The sequence below is a fragment of the Tasmannia lanceolata genome, unplaced genomic scaffold, assembly GCF_043159265.1.
Source record: "Tasmannia lanceolata isolate RefF3 unplaced genomic scaffold, GAP_Taslan_0.1 ptg000016l, whole genome shotgun sequence".
NCBI classification, from domain to species: Eukaryota; Viridiplantae; Streptophyta; class Magnoliopsida; order Canellales; family Winteraceae; genus Tasmannia; species Tasmannia lanceolata.
Window position 1 is genome coordinate 12,156,321 of NW_027518693.1, and position 15,475 is coordinate 12,171,795.

At 38.6% G+C, this 15,475-nt stretch overlaps 1 protein-coding gene across 1 annotated transcript; it reads left to right on the forward strand.

The window, feature by feature from the left end:
* Positions 1–2,000: 2,000 nt before the first annotated feature.
* Positions 2,001–14,769, forward strand: LOC143848237 (CDPK-related kinase 5-like). Its single transcript, XM_077357123.1, has 11 exons — positions 2,001–2,683; positions 4,920–5,050; positions 5,775–5,816; positions 5,962–6,070; positions 6,757–6,835; positions 6,938–7,234; positions 7,312–7,424; positions 11,063–11,170; positions 11,262–11,324; positions 11,456–11,623; positions 14,178–14,769. Exons 1-11 carry the CDS (start codon positions 2,144–2,146, stop codon positions 14,316–14,318), a joined length of 1,791 nt encoding a protein of 596 aa, XP_077213238.1. The 5' UTR covers positions 2,001–2,143; the 3' UTR covers positions 14,319–14,769.
* Positions 14,770–15,475: the final 706 nt, after the last annotated feature.

Consider the following 15,475-nt stretch of genomic DNA (forward strand, 5'->3'; position numbering starts at 1 on the left):
TCTACGTCAGGTTCCAACAAATGAATGGTTTGGATCACCCAAACAATGTGAGGCCCACTGTATTGTTGGGCTGCAAGTGCATGCACAGCCCGCTCACCATAAACAATCTCGTCCGTACATGGCCTATTTGAGATAGAGAGAGGCGAGGGGTTGTTCTGGCTGGGGGCGAATTTATTAGCGCCCAAATCTCTCATTTATTTTGGGGCTGATATTTGGTACTGGCACTCTTCGAAAAATAGTGGGGCCGACATCATTGCATAGTCTAAGAGTAGACCCGGCAAAACAGTATCCGTACCCACGGGCACACCCGGCCTGTAACCAAATCCGCGGGTACGGGTACAAATCTCCCAACCCGTGGAATTTGTACCCGTACCCAGCCCTTACCTGTGACCAGCAGGACGGGCCCGGGTGCCCGTAGGTTTACCCGGGCTAACCAAATAATAGAGTATAAATGGACAGTCCCTATTCCTCTAACAATATTCACCCCTACTTTTCAAAATGGACTGTTCAGCCCACACCATATAAAGAACTAAACCGTCCATTTGATGGGTCACAATGTAAATAGGTTGTGCCCCAAAAATAATTTCCGGAGGATGATCCTAGCCCTCCGTTGTATAGAGGAACTCCATATAAATTGTATAATCAAACCTCTATAGATCGGAGGGCTAGGATCATCCAACAGAAATGATTTTTGGGGCACAACCTATTTACATTGTGACCCATCAAATGGACGGTTTAGATCGTCATATGGTGTGGGCCGAACACTCCACTTTGAAAATTAGGGGGATGAATATTAAAATAGAAGGGGGTGAATTTATTGCTGGGTTACCCGCGGGTCTACCCGCCCGGCCGGGTTGGGTCCGGGTTGATGAAAGCCTACCCGTGGAAAATCACGGGTATGTTTTACCCGTACATGCCGGACCCGTACCCGTGCGGGTTACCCGTTTGCCGAGTCTACCTAAAAGGTGAAAAGGTGGCGGAAGGTTCTGGGCGCGAATTTATCAGCGCCCTATTCTCTCATTTATTTTGGGGACTGATATTTGCACAATAATATTTTGATAACGGCACTCTTCGGAAAATAGTGGGGCCGACATCATTGGCTAGCCTAAACCGTTCATTTGTCGGGACCCAACTTAATTATGCTGTGCCCGAAAACAACCTCCACGGGGTGATCTTATTAATGCTGCAACAAGCCATACAAGGTAATCGATAGAGTGGGCTCCAAGAGCTGGGCCCACTAAATTTTGCCACCTATGGATGAACATTAAAACAATAATTCAAATGTTAGTTAATGCAATTAAATGACCTAGTAATGTGCTTCACTTGGTTTGTGACACGTGGCAATGATTTTGTACAGGCTGGATTTTCTGGCCGTTGACGTGCAGTCATTTGCAGGAAAAGCGGACTTACTGTCGTTTTCCTCTTCACGTTCTTCTAATTAATTTAGGGTGATGATAAATTCGCACCCACTGTAGGATAATTCGCTCCACTGTAAAGTCAACTCCCACATATCATCCATTACAGTGGTGCGAATTATCCTACAGGAGGTGCTAATTTAAGAAAGCCCTTAATTTAGTATATTGTATACGGAAAATGCTAAAATAGTATGATCTAATCAAACCTAATATAGTATTCCACGGAGAAAATCTAACCGTTTATTTTAGTTGATCTTTGTCCTATGCATGATATAGTCTTTTGAGATGGAATCAGAAGCATGTGGGTAGTAAAATTGCCACCCTGGCAAAGATCGAGAAAATCTGACAGCAAACTCAAAAACAGTACGAAACTCACTCCTCCTAGCAAAGGGAGGGATTATGAAAGAAAGTGCCTATTTTTGGGTGATGATAAATTCGCACCCCCTGTAGGATAATTAGCACCCTTTTAACATGAATTGGCTGACGTCAAAAAGTGTTAAAGGATGCGAATTATCCTACAGGGGGTGCGGATTTATCATGGCCCCTCGTTGTTTATTTAATATATCTGATTATGGTGTATAGTTTTTTTGTTACTGCTTCTCTTTATCAGTGCTCATTTACTCACTAGTGTTTTGAGCTATCGGAAACAGAGAAAAGTCTAAAAAGAGAGGAGGATGGAGTTGCAGAGAAGAAAAATGGTGGGTTAGGGTTTTGTAATCTCTGAAGAAATGGGACTCTGCCATGGAAAACCTTCTCCAAAACCAAATCCATTCTCCCTCAGAGAACAAATCGAAACAGATAAAGAAACCGAAAAGCCCTCTACACCTCCTCCCAATGCACCAAACCCGAACATTAAATCAGAAAATATAGAGATCGAAAAACGATCCCCCTTTTTTACCTTTTTCAGCCCTAGCCCTAGCCCTGCCCACCACTTCTTCTCTAAGAAATCTCCTGCAAATGCAAGCTCCAATTCAACCCCAAGAAGGTTCTTCAAGAGGCCATTCCCGCCTCCATCTCCTGCCAAACATATAAGATCATTGCTCGCAAGGCGGCACGGGTCGGTGAAGCCGAACGAGGCTTCGATACCTGAAGGGGAGGCTGTGGCAGGACTAGATAAGAGTTTTGGATTTTCTAAGCATTTTGAGAACAAGTATGAGATTGGGGATGAGGTGGGCCGCGGCCATTTTGGGTATACTTGCTTTGCTAGGTTTAAGAAAGGAGAGCTCAAGGGCCAGAAAGTTGCAGTCAAGGTCATTCCTAAACTCAAGGTTTGAATTCTCAAACTTGAATTTTGTTTCCTTCTGTTGTTTAGTTTCATGGATGAATTTTCGTTTTGTTGTGAATTGATCTGTGATAGATTTGCTGATAGAACATTGTTCTATCAAAACCATAGTTTTAAAACTCCTCCACTTTGGGTTTTGCCTCCGCATTCCACATTTTTCCCCTACAGAGTCGATAAAAACTCCTTTGACACTCCGGAGTTATGACCGCGTCGACTGAGTACTCGGCTGTTGATGTAAATCTGATATGGCGGAAGCGCGAAAATAAATCACAAGAATTAGAAATCGTAGTCCTACAACAGCAAAATAGAGAGAAAAAGAAGAAAACTTTAAGAATGGACATTTCTCTTCAATTCATTAATTTCATAATCAAAATCAGAAGTCCTATTACATGTCTGATTCACCCCCTTTTATGGAATCCCATTCAAGCAAAAGAAAAAATCTAAAATTGGCACCTTCATATTAAAGGAAACCTAAATATTAAAAAGTAAACTCAATCCTAAATGACCTTATTTAGCTATGCATGGAATGAACATATTCCTTATTTGGCCATTCATGGAAATAAAGATAAATCTATCGTAATTGGCATGAAATAAAATGGAAATAAATCTATCTAATTGGCATGAATGAAATTGGAAACAAATCAGCCCTAATCATGTAGGAAAATAGAAACAAATCAGCCCTATAATTTGGGCTGCATCACCTGTGTTAACCGCGCTCTTGGCCTCATCCACGCCGAATTGACAAGGATTTTTCTTGGCCGCATTTTGACCCGCATCCGCATTTTTAAACATTGATCAAAAGAGAAAATAGAGAAGAAGATGAACGAAAAATAGGAGAATTGATAAAAAAAAGATGGTACAGGTGAATTTTTCTTGCAATCAAAGAATCATCGGAGCATGCCACTCCAAGGTGGATCCCCCCTGACCCAGGGTGAACTTCGACGGTTCCAGCCTTGGTAATCCCGGCCCGGCGGAGATTGGCGGTCTCCTTAGAGATGAGACAGATAGTACCAGATGGGCTTTCTCAGGCAAAGATTCAAATGAAGCGACGGAACTCACCCTCGCCTTTGGAGTTTCGCGCCATTTTTTGATGAGATTCAAGATCGGCTAGCAGGTGCTCTAGTCAAAGTCAATCATGTAAGGAGGTCAGCCAATGGCAAAGCAGATTGCTTGTCTAGGTCTGAAGTAAACTGGGACATCTTGGAGCTATTCGAGTATCTCCCCCCTTGTCCCTTTAGCACGATCTTCACTATTTGTATCTTGTTTCTCACCATTGTTCTTCTTTCCTCTTGTAAATCCGACTCCCTCGGTCGGGCTTTCTTTTTCCTTTTTTAATAAAAGATTTACCATTCTAAAAAAAGACAACAACGTATTTTGAATTGATACTCTTTTGTCTAGGTTTTCATCTAGTTCTTGTCTTGAGTAATTCTTGTGCAACTTTCAGTACCTGAAATTGCTGGTTGGAATAAAAATTGAAGTATCCAAGTTTGCACCGAGATGTAATGGGAGTTCTGGATTTTGTTTATTATTTGAAACTGACACGCTTAGGTAAATAAATTATTCTTGCTGATGATAAATGAACAATGACCTCTATGTATGTATGTATGTATGTGTATGTGTATGTGTGTATGTGGTGACAATAGGAATAAAATGAAATGTACTATTTGGGGTACAACAACCAATGGACTGGGGCTTTAGTAAGGACTGTTAATTCTAGTATGTGTATTTGGTAACATCTACTAAGGACTGTTAATTCTAGTATGTGTATTTGGGGTACAACAACCGATGAAATGGAGCTTTAGTACAAAATTAAATGCTTCTAGTAATGGTGTAAGTCTAACATCTGCTAACGACCATGCTGTATATATTAATACTACTATGTCTCTTTATTGATTGTGATATGCATATTTGTTTGTAAAAATGATTGTGATATGTATCCACAGTCCCTCATTTTTAATAAATTAGATTTTGATCTTAAACTATATCTGCCAAATGCGTTGCGAGCTTATATCGTTGCACTCAATATCCTCTTTTCATGTCAATCAGTGCATGCTAATTCTAGTCGTTGATTTGGAGGTAACCAATTTTTAATTCAATACACGAACCTGCATGAAGCATATGGCCACATTGCAGCAAATTATTCCTTGTTACTATTACCTGGCCCCACGAAAATGATTCCTGTTTTCTATCAGATAACGGTTTTCTTTTCCATTTTTTGGCAGATGACTACGGCCATTTCCATCGAGGATGTCAGAAGGGAGGTTAAAATTATGAGAGCATTAACAGGCCATAGCAATCTAGTGCAATTTTATGATGCATATGAAGACCATGACAATGTGTATATAGTAATGGAGTAAGCTTGGAACCCAATACCAGTATATGATTTTGGAAGCAGTAAAAATGAAGTGCTTATCTATTTTTTTTCATGGATTCAGACTAGATGTTTAAACTCTTTTTATGACAAGACAATGCAATATTTGGATCTCCAAGTTAAACAAACGTTCTAATCATCAAAATTACAGAAGTTAAACACTGGATTCATAGCTTGTAAGTGCTTCATGATCCTTGTGACTAGCTTCATATCTCTTCCTGTCTATGGAAAGCAAACAAATATCTCATTCTTGTTATGGTGTGGTTCTTCAGACCATTGCTTTCAACTAGGGCTTGTATTTCACTTTCTGGCTTTTATTATTCTTTAGTCATGTTCTATCTCATCGTCAATAAAGTTTTTATAAAGAAGAAAAACAAATAAAATGATGGTTTTATGTCAATCAGAAAATTTAAGAAATAGCATTGGAAGATTCATTTCTTCATTAAATCTATATATAAATAAAGTTATAAATACATATGTATATGGATAAATATGTGTGTATATTGCATGAAGAGTTATATTTAGTTATTACGAGTTTTTGCTAGTTGAATAAAGTTTTTCCTCTTTCATGCAGTTGGAAAAGTCAACAATGTTCTTTAAGATTTGAGTACTAAATAAACTGTGTAGCTTAATGCCATGTAATTCTTTTGGTTGAATAAATCACATAACTTATTCCATTTGATGACTTATCTATTGCATGTTTCAGGTTGTGTGAAGGAGGGGAACTCCTAGATAGGATACTTTCCAGGTAGCTTATTGCTAATTTTTATATTTGGATTTGATGTTATTGTCTTGAGGCATTCAACCAGGACTAAGTCAATGATATGTACTTTGATTAGTCATTGTTTTGGTAGCCAATAGGCAGGTGCTTATGCAAGTTGTTCCTTGAGTAGGGGTGGGAAATATTCAGAAGATGATGCAAAGACTGTCATGGTACAGATATTGAATGTTGTTGCCTTTTGCCATCTCCAAGGTGTGATTCACCGTGATCTCAAACCAGAGGTAAATCATATTGAACCATTACGAAGGATTCTTATATTTTTCTGTTTCTCTAACATAAACATTCTAGTCAACGGTAAATATCTTGAGAAACTTTTAATGTTATATTTCTCAAGTCCATAGGTCCCTGTAAATGAGAAGTTTATTAATTGAGTAAAGAAATCTCCAGACCTGACTGCTTGCTTTGAATCTGTCTGTCTCTCTGATGTGATTTTTATCAAAATTCTTTGTAAATGCCATCCAATGTTTGGAGGAAATTTACTGCTCGGAGGCATACAAACATTAACTAATGATATTTCGAGAAGTACTTCTCGATAGTGTGTCATGACTTCTAAATAAATGTACCGTTATCATAAAATGGATAACTGATTGTAATAGATCTGGATACGTTGATCATTTTTTTGTTTTTTGAGAACTATGTCATTGTTATTTTTTTCAGGGAAAGACTGTGTTGCTCACATTATCTCCAACCCATACTAAAATTATCCTGTTTACAACTCCAGCCTTACGACTGATTTTATTTTTTTCTTGGCGTGCAGTGGATTGGTGGTCTAAAACATTTTTGCTTCGTTGGTTATTTTTCTATATTTTTTTCCTTATCTAAATGTAGTTCTTCTAAAACATTTTTGTTTCTTCAGTTATTTTTCTATATTTTTTCCTTATCTAAATGTACCTCTTTTCTCGATCAGAATTTTCTTTTTACCTCCAAGGATGAAAACTCCCAACTGAAGGCCATTGACTTTGGTTTATCGGATTTCGTCAAACCAGGTTGATCCCAATGCACGGTGATAAATATTCACTTCAATTGCTGGTTTTATTTTATCTTGGGAAATTCATTAATTGGATTCCAATTCTACGGTTGCCTTGCAGATGAAAGGCTAAATGACATTGTAGGAAGTGCATACTATGTAGCTCCTGAAGTTCTTCATAGGTCTTACAGTACAGAGGCTGATGTATGGAGTATTGGTGTGATTGCATATATTCTTTTATGTGGGAGCCGCCCATTTTGGGCCCGTACAGAATCCGGTATCTTTCGGGCAGTCCTAAAAGCTGATCCAAGTTTTGATGAACCACCATGGCCTTCTCTATCTCCCGAAGCTAAAGATTTTGTCAAACGCTTATTGATTAAAGATCCACGCAAAAGAATGACTGCTGCTCAGGCTCTAAGTGAGTTTCCTCATTCTTAGTCTATTGCTGGGTTTCAGTCTTGTCTTCGTGAAGTACTCATCATTTTCTTTCTGCAGGCCATCCTTGGATTAGAAATTACAATGATATAAAAGTACCCTTGGATATTCTTATATTCAGGCTCATGAAGGCCTATATGCGCTCATCATCTCTGCGTAAGGCTGCTTTGAGGGTGTGTATCTTTTGATATTGTGATGATGAATAGTTGGTTTGCATTTCTTATGTATGTCCACATGCATATACAATGTTTTGAAAATCGGAATTGAATTGTAAATCGTAATGTAAGATTCAAAAATATAAAAATTCATAAATAAATTAGAGAATATTAAAATAGCCAATTATTCACTTTTCATCCAAATCCGTTAAGTTAAATAGAAACTACCATGATTAGTTATTCAATATCATACTATGAATTGTTTGGTAACAAGCTTATCTCATACTAACCATCTATTTCCCATTCAATCCCATGCAAATAATCTTAAAAATAATAAAAGACACAAGATCATATCAATTCTCAAATTCTCAAACATCAAATGAAAAATATCAAGGGCAGTGATAAATCGACCCCCCAAAATGATAAATCGACTCCCCATGTGTCTATCTCTCTCCTCTTTCTCTCTCCAACCCAAAGGAGAGAGAAAAACACATGGGGAGTCGATTTATCATATTTGGGAGTCGATTTATCACTCCCCAATATCAATTATAAAAAAACTTGTAAGTTATTGTTGTTGTTCTTGTTGGACGCACCATATGTTGGACACCCCTCATTAAGGGTAGTTTAGTCCATGTAACAAAAAGGTTTAATTTAATAATATTTTCGTGGGGAAGAGGACTACTCTCTCTAACTATACTCTTCCTCTCCTATTCTTCTCTTCTCTCCTCTCCTCTCCTCTCCTCTCTCTTTCTCTCTCTCTCTCTCTCTATATATATATATATATATATATATATGAGAAAACGGTTCCTACACATATGTGTAGAGAGTTCTCTACACACTAGCTTAAAATACAGTGGGGGCCCACATTGTTTGGGTGATCCAAGCCATCCATTTTAAAGGCATAGGGTGTCTACAAAAAATCAGATCCATAGGATCATCCCAACCCTACGATTTGTGGAGGTAAAATGGATGTCTTTAAACCTTCACAAATTAGTCCATTTTTTGCCTCCACAGTTCGAATGGTTAGGATGATCCTATGGATCTGATTTTTTGTGGACACCCTATCTATGTGAGGGCCTTAAAAATGAATGGTTTGGATCACCCAAATAATGTGGCCCCCACTGTATTTTAAGCAAGTGTGTAGATAACTTATCTACACATATGTGTAGGAACCGTTCTCTCTCTCTCTCTCTCTCTCTATATATATATATATATATATATATATATGAAAAAAGTGTAGCTACACATACGTGTAGCTAACTTAGCTACACCGACGGCTTAAAATACAGTGGGCCCCACATTGTTTGGGTGATGCAAACCATTCATTTGATGGGCCCTCACATAGATAGGGTGTGCCCAAAAAATCAGCTCCATAGGATCATCCCAACCCTACGATTTGTGGAGGAAAAAATGGACGTGTAAAAACCTTCACAAATCTGTCCATTTTTGCCTCCACAGTTTGAAGGGTTGAGATCATCCAATGGAGCTGATTTTTTGGGCACACCCTATCAATGTGAGGTCCTATCAAATGAATGGTTTGGATCACCCAAATAATGTGGGCCCACTGTATTTTAAGCTGTCGGTGTAGCTAAGTTAGCTACACGTACGTGTAGCTTCACTTAACTCTCTCTCTCTCTCTCTATATATATATATATATATATATATATATATATATATATATATAAGGTATCAGAGCTTAAGGTGAGAGTGATCCATCCTCATCAAAGGTACCAACTTATTCTCCTCCTTTCCCAAATTTTTTTATCAAAACCCTAACCCTAACCCTAGCTCGCCTCAACCCAAACCTTCCCTAATCTTCAACTCCATCAATCCCTCCTCCCAATCGCCTCCCCCAATCATCCCTAGACCCAAGCTGCCACCCCCAATCCCATCCTCGCACTAGCCGAAACCCATTTCGTTTGGGTTTTCTCCTCCCATATCCTTTTTTTTTTCCTTCTCAAATCTATCCTTGCTACATCACCCATCTTATCATCCTCTTCAACCCCCCCTCCCTAATCTTTTTTTCCTTACCCCAAACCCTAACCCTAGTTGCCTCGAATGTAATTTCTTCTCAAACCATTCATCCTAAACTACTATTCTATCTCGATTACATACCTTCTTTGGTGTTTAATCATCCTCTTCTCCTCAAGACAGTCCATTCATCATCTTTTTTTAAATATATTTTTTAAGCAGAGAGAGAGAGAGAGAGAGAGAGAGAGAGAGAGAGAGAGAGAGAGAGAGAGAGATTTTAATGGATTCATGGGGCAAGTATTCCGAGCCTAAAACTTTTTCTCATTTCCTTCTGCCTTTCCCACTTTAGTCTCCATGACTTGGCTGGCATCCTCCAAATGATTCTCCTTTTCTTTTAGTTCAACAATATATATGTGTGTGTGTGGGATAGGGAAATGATTGTCACACTTTCCTGTTTTAATAGTCATTCTTCTCCCCATTTTACACTTTCCTAATAAATCTATTAAAATCTTTCACAATTCCCAAAAAGCTATGAACATCCAATCTGAAAAGTGTTTTTTTTTATAAAGAAAGGATTGCCCTTGTCAAAAGAAGGTAGTGTGGATATCAAAACCAGAAGTCCCCATAGTGTCTCCCTCTATTCTAATCTTTGGTATTACTTTTGTTGGACTGTTAGAAAAAGGAAAGAGGGAACCAAAAAAATGAGAAGCAAAAGGAACGAGAAACAAAATGGCCAATTTCAACTTCATATTGAACTTTGTTGACTTACCAACTTCTCCAAAAGCTTAAGCTGTTGGAGAAAGGTGCTATTTGTCTTTTATACTTTTAACACTCCCCTGCACGTGTGGCCCACTTGGCAAACACGTGGCACATGTGGCCCCACTTTGGGCCGACTATCGCATGTAGATTTTTGCTGTCCGGGAGGGTTGAACTCGAGACGTTTGGCTCTGATACCATGTTAACTTACCAACTTCACCAAAAGCTTAAGCTGATGAAGAAAGGCGTTATTTATCTTTTATACTTTAACACTCCCCTGCACGTGTGACCCACTTGGCAAACACGTGGCACATGCGGTCCCACTTAGGGTTGACCATCGCATGCGGATTTTTGCTATCTGGGAGGTTTTGAACTCGAGACCTTTGGCTCTAATACCATGCTAACTTACCAACTTCTCCAAGCTGTTAGAGAAGGCGTTATTTAATCTTCTATACTTTAACACTCCCTCTCACGTGTGACCCCTCTTTCTTTTGGGTTGGCCTACACGTGGCACATGTGGCCCCACTTTTGGTTTTGGCCATTACATGTGGATTTTGCTATAAAGGAGGTTTGAACCCAGGCATTTGCTCTGATACCATGTGAAACTACCAGTTTACTCATCAGTTCTTGTAACATCTGATGAGCCTGGCTGATTATTGAGCACGAGTATCAATTTTTTAAACCATGGTTAGTGACTTAGTGTTATTAGCTTATGATCGACAACTCAACACGAGCTGCTTTTATGTAGATGCCTTGTACATCTCATTTCAAATTTGAGATTTGCTTTGTTCTGATTCTGCAAATTTGTTTTATTTTCTTCCTGGTTGAATTTTAAATATGCATGTCTGTGTCTGATGAATAAAGAAATATTATGCTAATGAATAAAGAAATTTTATGTTTTAATTTTATTTCTTCTGCATCTATCACAGGCTTTGTCAAAGACGTTAACTGTGGATGATCTCGCTTATCTGAAGGAGCAGTATGCGCTACTGGAGCCAAATAAAAATGGATGCATCTCTATAGAGAACATCAGGATTGTTAGTTTCTTTCAGAAGAATGTTGATTTATTTCACTTCTATGGTTCTTAGCTACCGCATTTGATGATTGAAACTACATATGTTTTGTTAGGCCTTGACGAAAAATGCAACAGATGCAATGAACGAAGCCTGCATTCATGATTTTCTGGCCTCGGTATCTTCTTTTTTTTCTTTTCTTTTTTGAATGGTATCTACTTTGTTCAGCTGTTGACATTATCTGGAACTATTCTTTAATTTGACATGATTTTAGCTTGAACAGTTTGTAACTTGTATCATTTGTGACAGCTGAATGCTCTTCAATACAGAAAAATGGATTTTGAAGAATTCTGTGCAGCGGCATTGAGTGTGCATCAGCTGGAAGGACTGGATAGGTGGGAGCAACATGCTCGTTGCGCTTATGAGCTTTTCGAGAAGGATGGGAACAGGGCCATCATCATTGAAGAACTTGCTTCGGTATTTGAAATTTTCTTTTCTCTCATTGATATAAAATCCATGGTTTTAAATTTCGGTCGTCCGGGACCGAAATTTAAAAATTTCAGCTGAAATTATAAGATTGCCACCGAAATTGCCACCGAAATTTCATTTTTAACTGAGGCCTAAACCGAAATTTCAAACCTTTAAAATCTGATGTGATAGATTTCATGCATGGAAGTTTGTAGCCTTTTCCATTGATAATGCAAGCTGTAACTCAAACCCAACACAGCTTGGTGGATTCTTCAAATCTAAACTTTATTTGCAACGCTGGATCCAGAATGTCTATGGTTTCCTTGAATTGATAACAATGGGTTGTCTCAGGTACTGACCAAGAAAATGACATGGTTTGTTGGGGCTATGAGTTTTACTTTTGGCATGATTTGAAATAAAATTTGAGGTTGTTTGCTCTACTAAAATTTACTCTTTATTAAGTGAGTTTGGAAATTGAATTGAGATTTGAGGAGAATAATTAGAGTTGAATTGAGATTTGCGTGTCCGAGGAATCGCGGGGAAGGCAGGTGAATTTTAGGATAGAGAAGAGGTTCCTTTAGGAGTCCTCAGTTCCCGGTATTTAACTTCAAAATTTGCGTGGAATTTTTAGCATGAATTTAGCAGTAACAAGAGTAGTTGTATTATTGGGTTTGTATCCAAATGAATTGCATTATAACTGATTAAGGCTGGAGAGGCCATGGCCTTTTGCCTTGAGTGGCCATTCGTCTGGATCTACCCGCTCTACTATATTAAGCCTTGGGAGGAATATTTCAATAGGGTTGATGAAACTTTGGTAGGTTGTGGTGGAGAGATCATTGAGTAAAGGTAGGCATGGTGTAAGAGGATGGTATCATGGAAATTCTATGGGTCGCACTCGGTATTCTTCTCATTTTTGGTAGAATGGAGATCAACGGGATTTGGGTATTGTATTTTGTTGGAAAAAAATTAAGGGTAATAGAAAATAGAAACTTGTTGCTTCAAGGCGTGATATCACTTTCCTTAAGACAAGATTCGCCCCTACTAGTAGTGTGCAAAGGGGATCCGCGAATTGCCTCCAAGATACAATGAAGCCTAGTAGGGAAGCCCTACTAATGTTTGATGACGCGTAGCACTAGCGGAATCAAACCCGAAATGCCCTTCCGAAATTTCAAGCCTTAGAGAAATTTCTAGATACTGTTTATGCAGAAAAACAGTATCAGAAACAGTATCTAGAACAGTAAACAAAAGAAAAACAGTATGTAGAAATAATTTTCGGCCTCCAAGCGTCTGCAAATGAGGTAGGGATCGTTGCGACACCAATATTCCGGTAACAAATTGGATCTTCATAAACTTCACTTGAGAATACCATTCAAAAAAAAAAAAAAGAAGAAATACTTGGGGATTTTGTAGGAGTGTAGAAGAGAGTGTGAAGTCTGTCAGAATTGCCAATTCGTTTTCCTGTTATGAAATGACTCAATTCTGCACATTTTGTAGACCACCTGGTGTCTTTTCAGTGTGAAAAACACCTCTACAGGGCACATTTCCAGAATGTTTGAAATCTGACCGTTAGATCGCACCCATTGATATTGAACGGTCATGATCGATCCTAGAGGTGACTGTTAGTTTGAGTAAAACCTCTCTCCAACCCAGTCATCGTTAGATCAACCATCTATGGTGTGGATCGCACCCCCATGGCACTTGACCGTTGGGGGAAGGGACACAACCCATTTGATCACACTCTTTGACCGTTAGAGTTATGGGCCTGTTGGGCCAACCATTAGGCCCGAACCGAAGCCCAACCCAACCGAACCATTCGGCTTGATGGGCCTACGAAGTGCAAAGTGCGCCTAAAAAAGCGCCACTATGCGTCCTATAGCCCATTGCCCACGCCGCGCGCGCGTGTGTGCAACGTCCCGCGGGTCCAACCATGGGTTCAACCCAATGTGCAATCAATAAGTATTAGAGAAGTGTAGTGCTTTAGAAGCCCTTCTCTTTCCTTTCTCTCATTCAGTACGGGACTATCTTTTCAATTACACTTCTACATCCTTTTGTAAAAGCAAATCTTTCCAAGAAAACATTTTCTTTTTCCCAAACGCATTTGATAAAATATTTTCCAAAACACTAAAACATGCAAAATACATGATTTTGAAAATCCAAAATCACTAACATATTTAACTTCTGTTTTTTGGTTTTCTGGTCCAGGGTATGCCCTGACCAGTCTTTCTGATACTTTGTAATACAGAAAGGGATTCCTGGTCCCCAATGTAACCTTAGTATCGATGAAAGTTAATGAGAATTTGTCGTCTTTAAAAAAATAATTATAATTAGAGTAGAGTGAAATACCCAACACGATTCCAACTTCAAACACCAAAGTACCATATTGACGAAATTTGCGAGGAGAGACATTAAAAAGACAAAAATACAATCTAGAAACATTGTTTTTTTTTGGGTGTCTGTGTGCATGGCATGAATATCAAAATTGAAACATTCTTCTTATATCAGCGAACTATTAGACCTTTTTTGTAATTTGGTATCTTCTGGTGTTTGTTTTGGGTTATTTCAGGAACTCGGGCTTAGCCCTAATGTCCCAGTTCATGCCGTTCTCCATGACTGGATAAGACATACCGACGGGAAGCTCAGCTTCCTGGGATTTGTTAAATTGTTGCATGGCGTATCCAGTCGCTCTTATGCAAAGCCCCAATAGTTTTTTAACGACGGCCGTGTGGTAAATCTCGAGGAACCTGTTCTTTGCTGCAGGATTAAATATGCTACAAAGCCGGTGGAAATGACCCTACAAGTTGCATTGGGGCATGTCCTGGAATCTATGTGGCATTATCAGGTGTAACAAAAGCCTTCGTTCGCAGAAATTGTTTGATGAGATGTGGGAAGATTCTGCTCATCCAAATCTATTTTTGCAGTCTCTTGCACTGCTTCATACTGTGAAATCCATTGTTTCTATTGCCGTCTGATGTAAAATCTAGTTGTAGTATGGTGTTTCTGGTCAATATATTTCACCGCTCATTTGATGCTAACAAGTTTTCAGACCCCCGAAATCCCAATTATCCGACTGTTGACAGCATTTACATAACACTATATATTGGTGTTTACCACTAATTGAATGGCTTAAGAGTGCTCTACTGATTCCTTGGTGACAACAGCTTCTGAATTCTTCACAGTAAGAATCTCTCTCTCTCTCTCTCTCTGTTTTTTTTAATGGTAACAGTAAGAATGTCTCCTCTCGCTCTTTAGACAGCATTTTCTTTTTTCCAATATGGGGTTTTTGTTGTGAAAATAGAAGTATTATTGCTAATCATTTGTCATATGCTAAATTTAAAAATGTTGCAACTCTCTTGATAATTTTTTCCCACTTTAAAATCTTTCCTCAATCACACTTTTTATATTAGGATGTGTTTAAAATGTTCTAACTCCAAATTTTCCTCTCTTTGATATCCGCTTAGATTTGTAATGTGAATGGTTCCGAGTAACCATTAAAAAAAAATCCTCTATAGAGTGTCTTTTTTTTTTTGAAAATTCAAAAGAAAAATCCTCAATAGAGTTACGCAACAATTAGAAAAACTATAGGCCTGTTTGGATGTCGAGAAGATTTTGATTTGGATTTCTCACATTTGCAGCCCTTTTTGGGTTGTGATTTGGATCGGGATCAAATCCTTGGATTTCCAAATCAGCAACTGTGGAAATAAGTAATTGGAAATCCACATATTTGGCAGTTTCCTTCACCGTCTTTGCTACTCAACCTTTCCCCTCTAGTAGGAAGTACCCCCTTCCCTCTCTGTCTCCCTCAACATGAGCTGGTTGATCTATTCATTTTGTATTCAAAATTCAATTCCAAATCCAAATACA

What these genes read in the sequence shown, in the direction of transcription:
- LOC143848237 (XM_077357123.1), top strand. Translation starts at nt 2,144, where the DNA reads ATGGGACTCTGCCATGGAAAACCTTCTCCAAAACCAAATCCATTCTCC. An exon ending in ACCGTGATCTCAAACCAGAG is followed by an intron (nt 6,071 to 6,756) that starts GTAAATCATATT and finishes TTTCTCGATCAG; the next exon opens with AATTTTCTTTTTACCTCCAA. An exon ending in TCATTGAAGAACTTGCTTCG is followed by an intron (nt 11,624 to 14,177) that starts GTATTTGAAATT and finishes GGGTTATTTCAG; the next exon opens with GAACTCGGGCTTAGCCCTAA.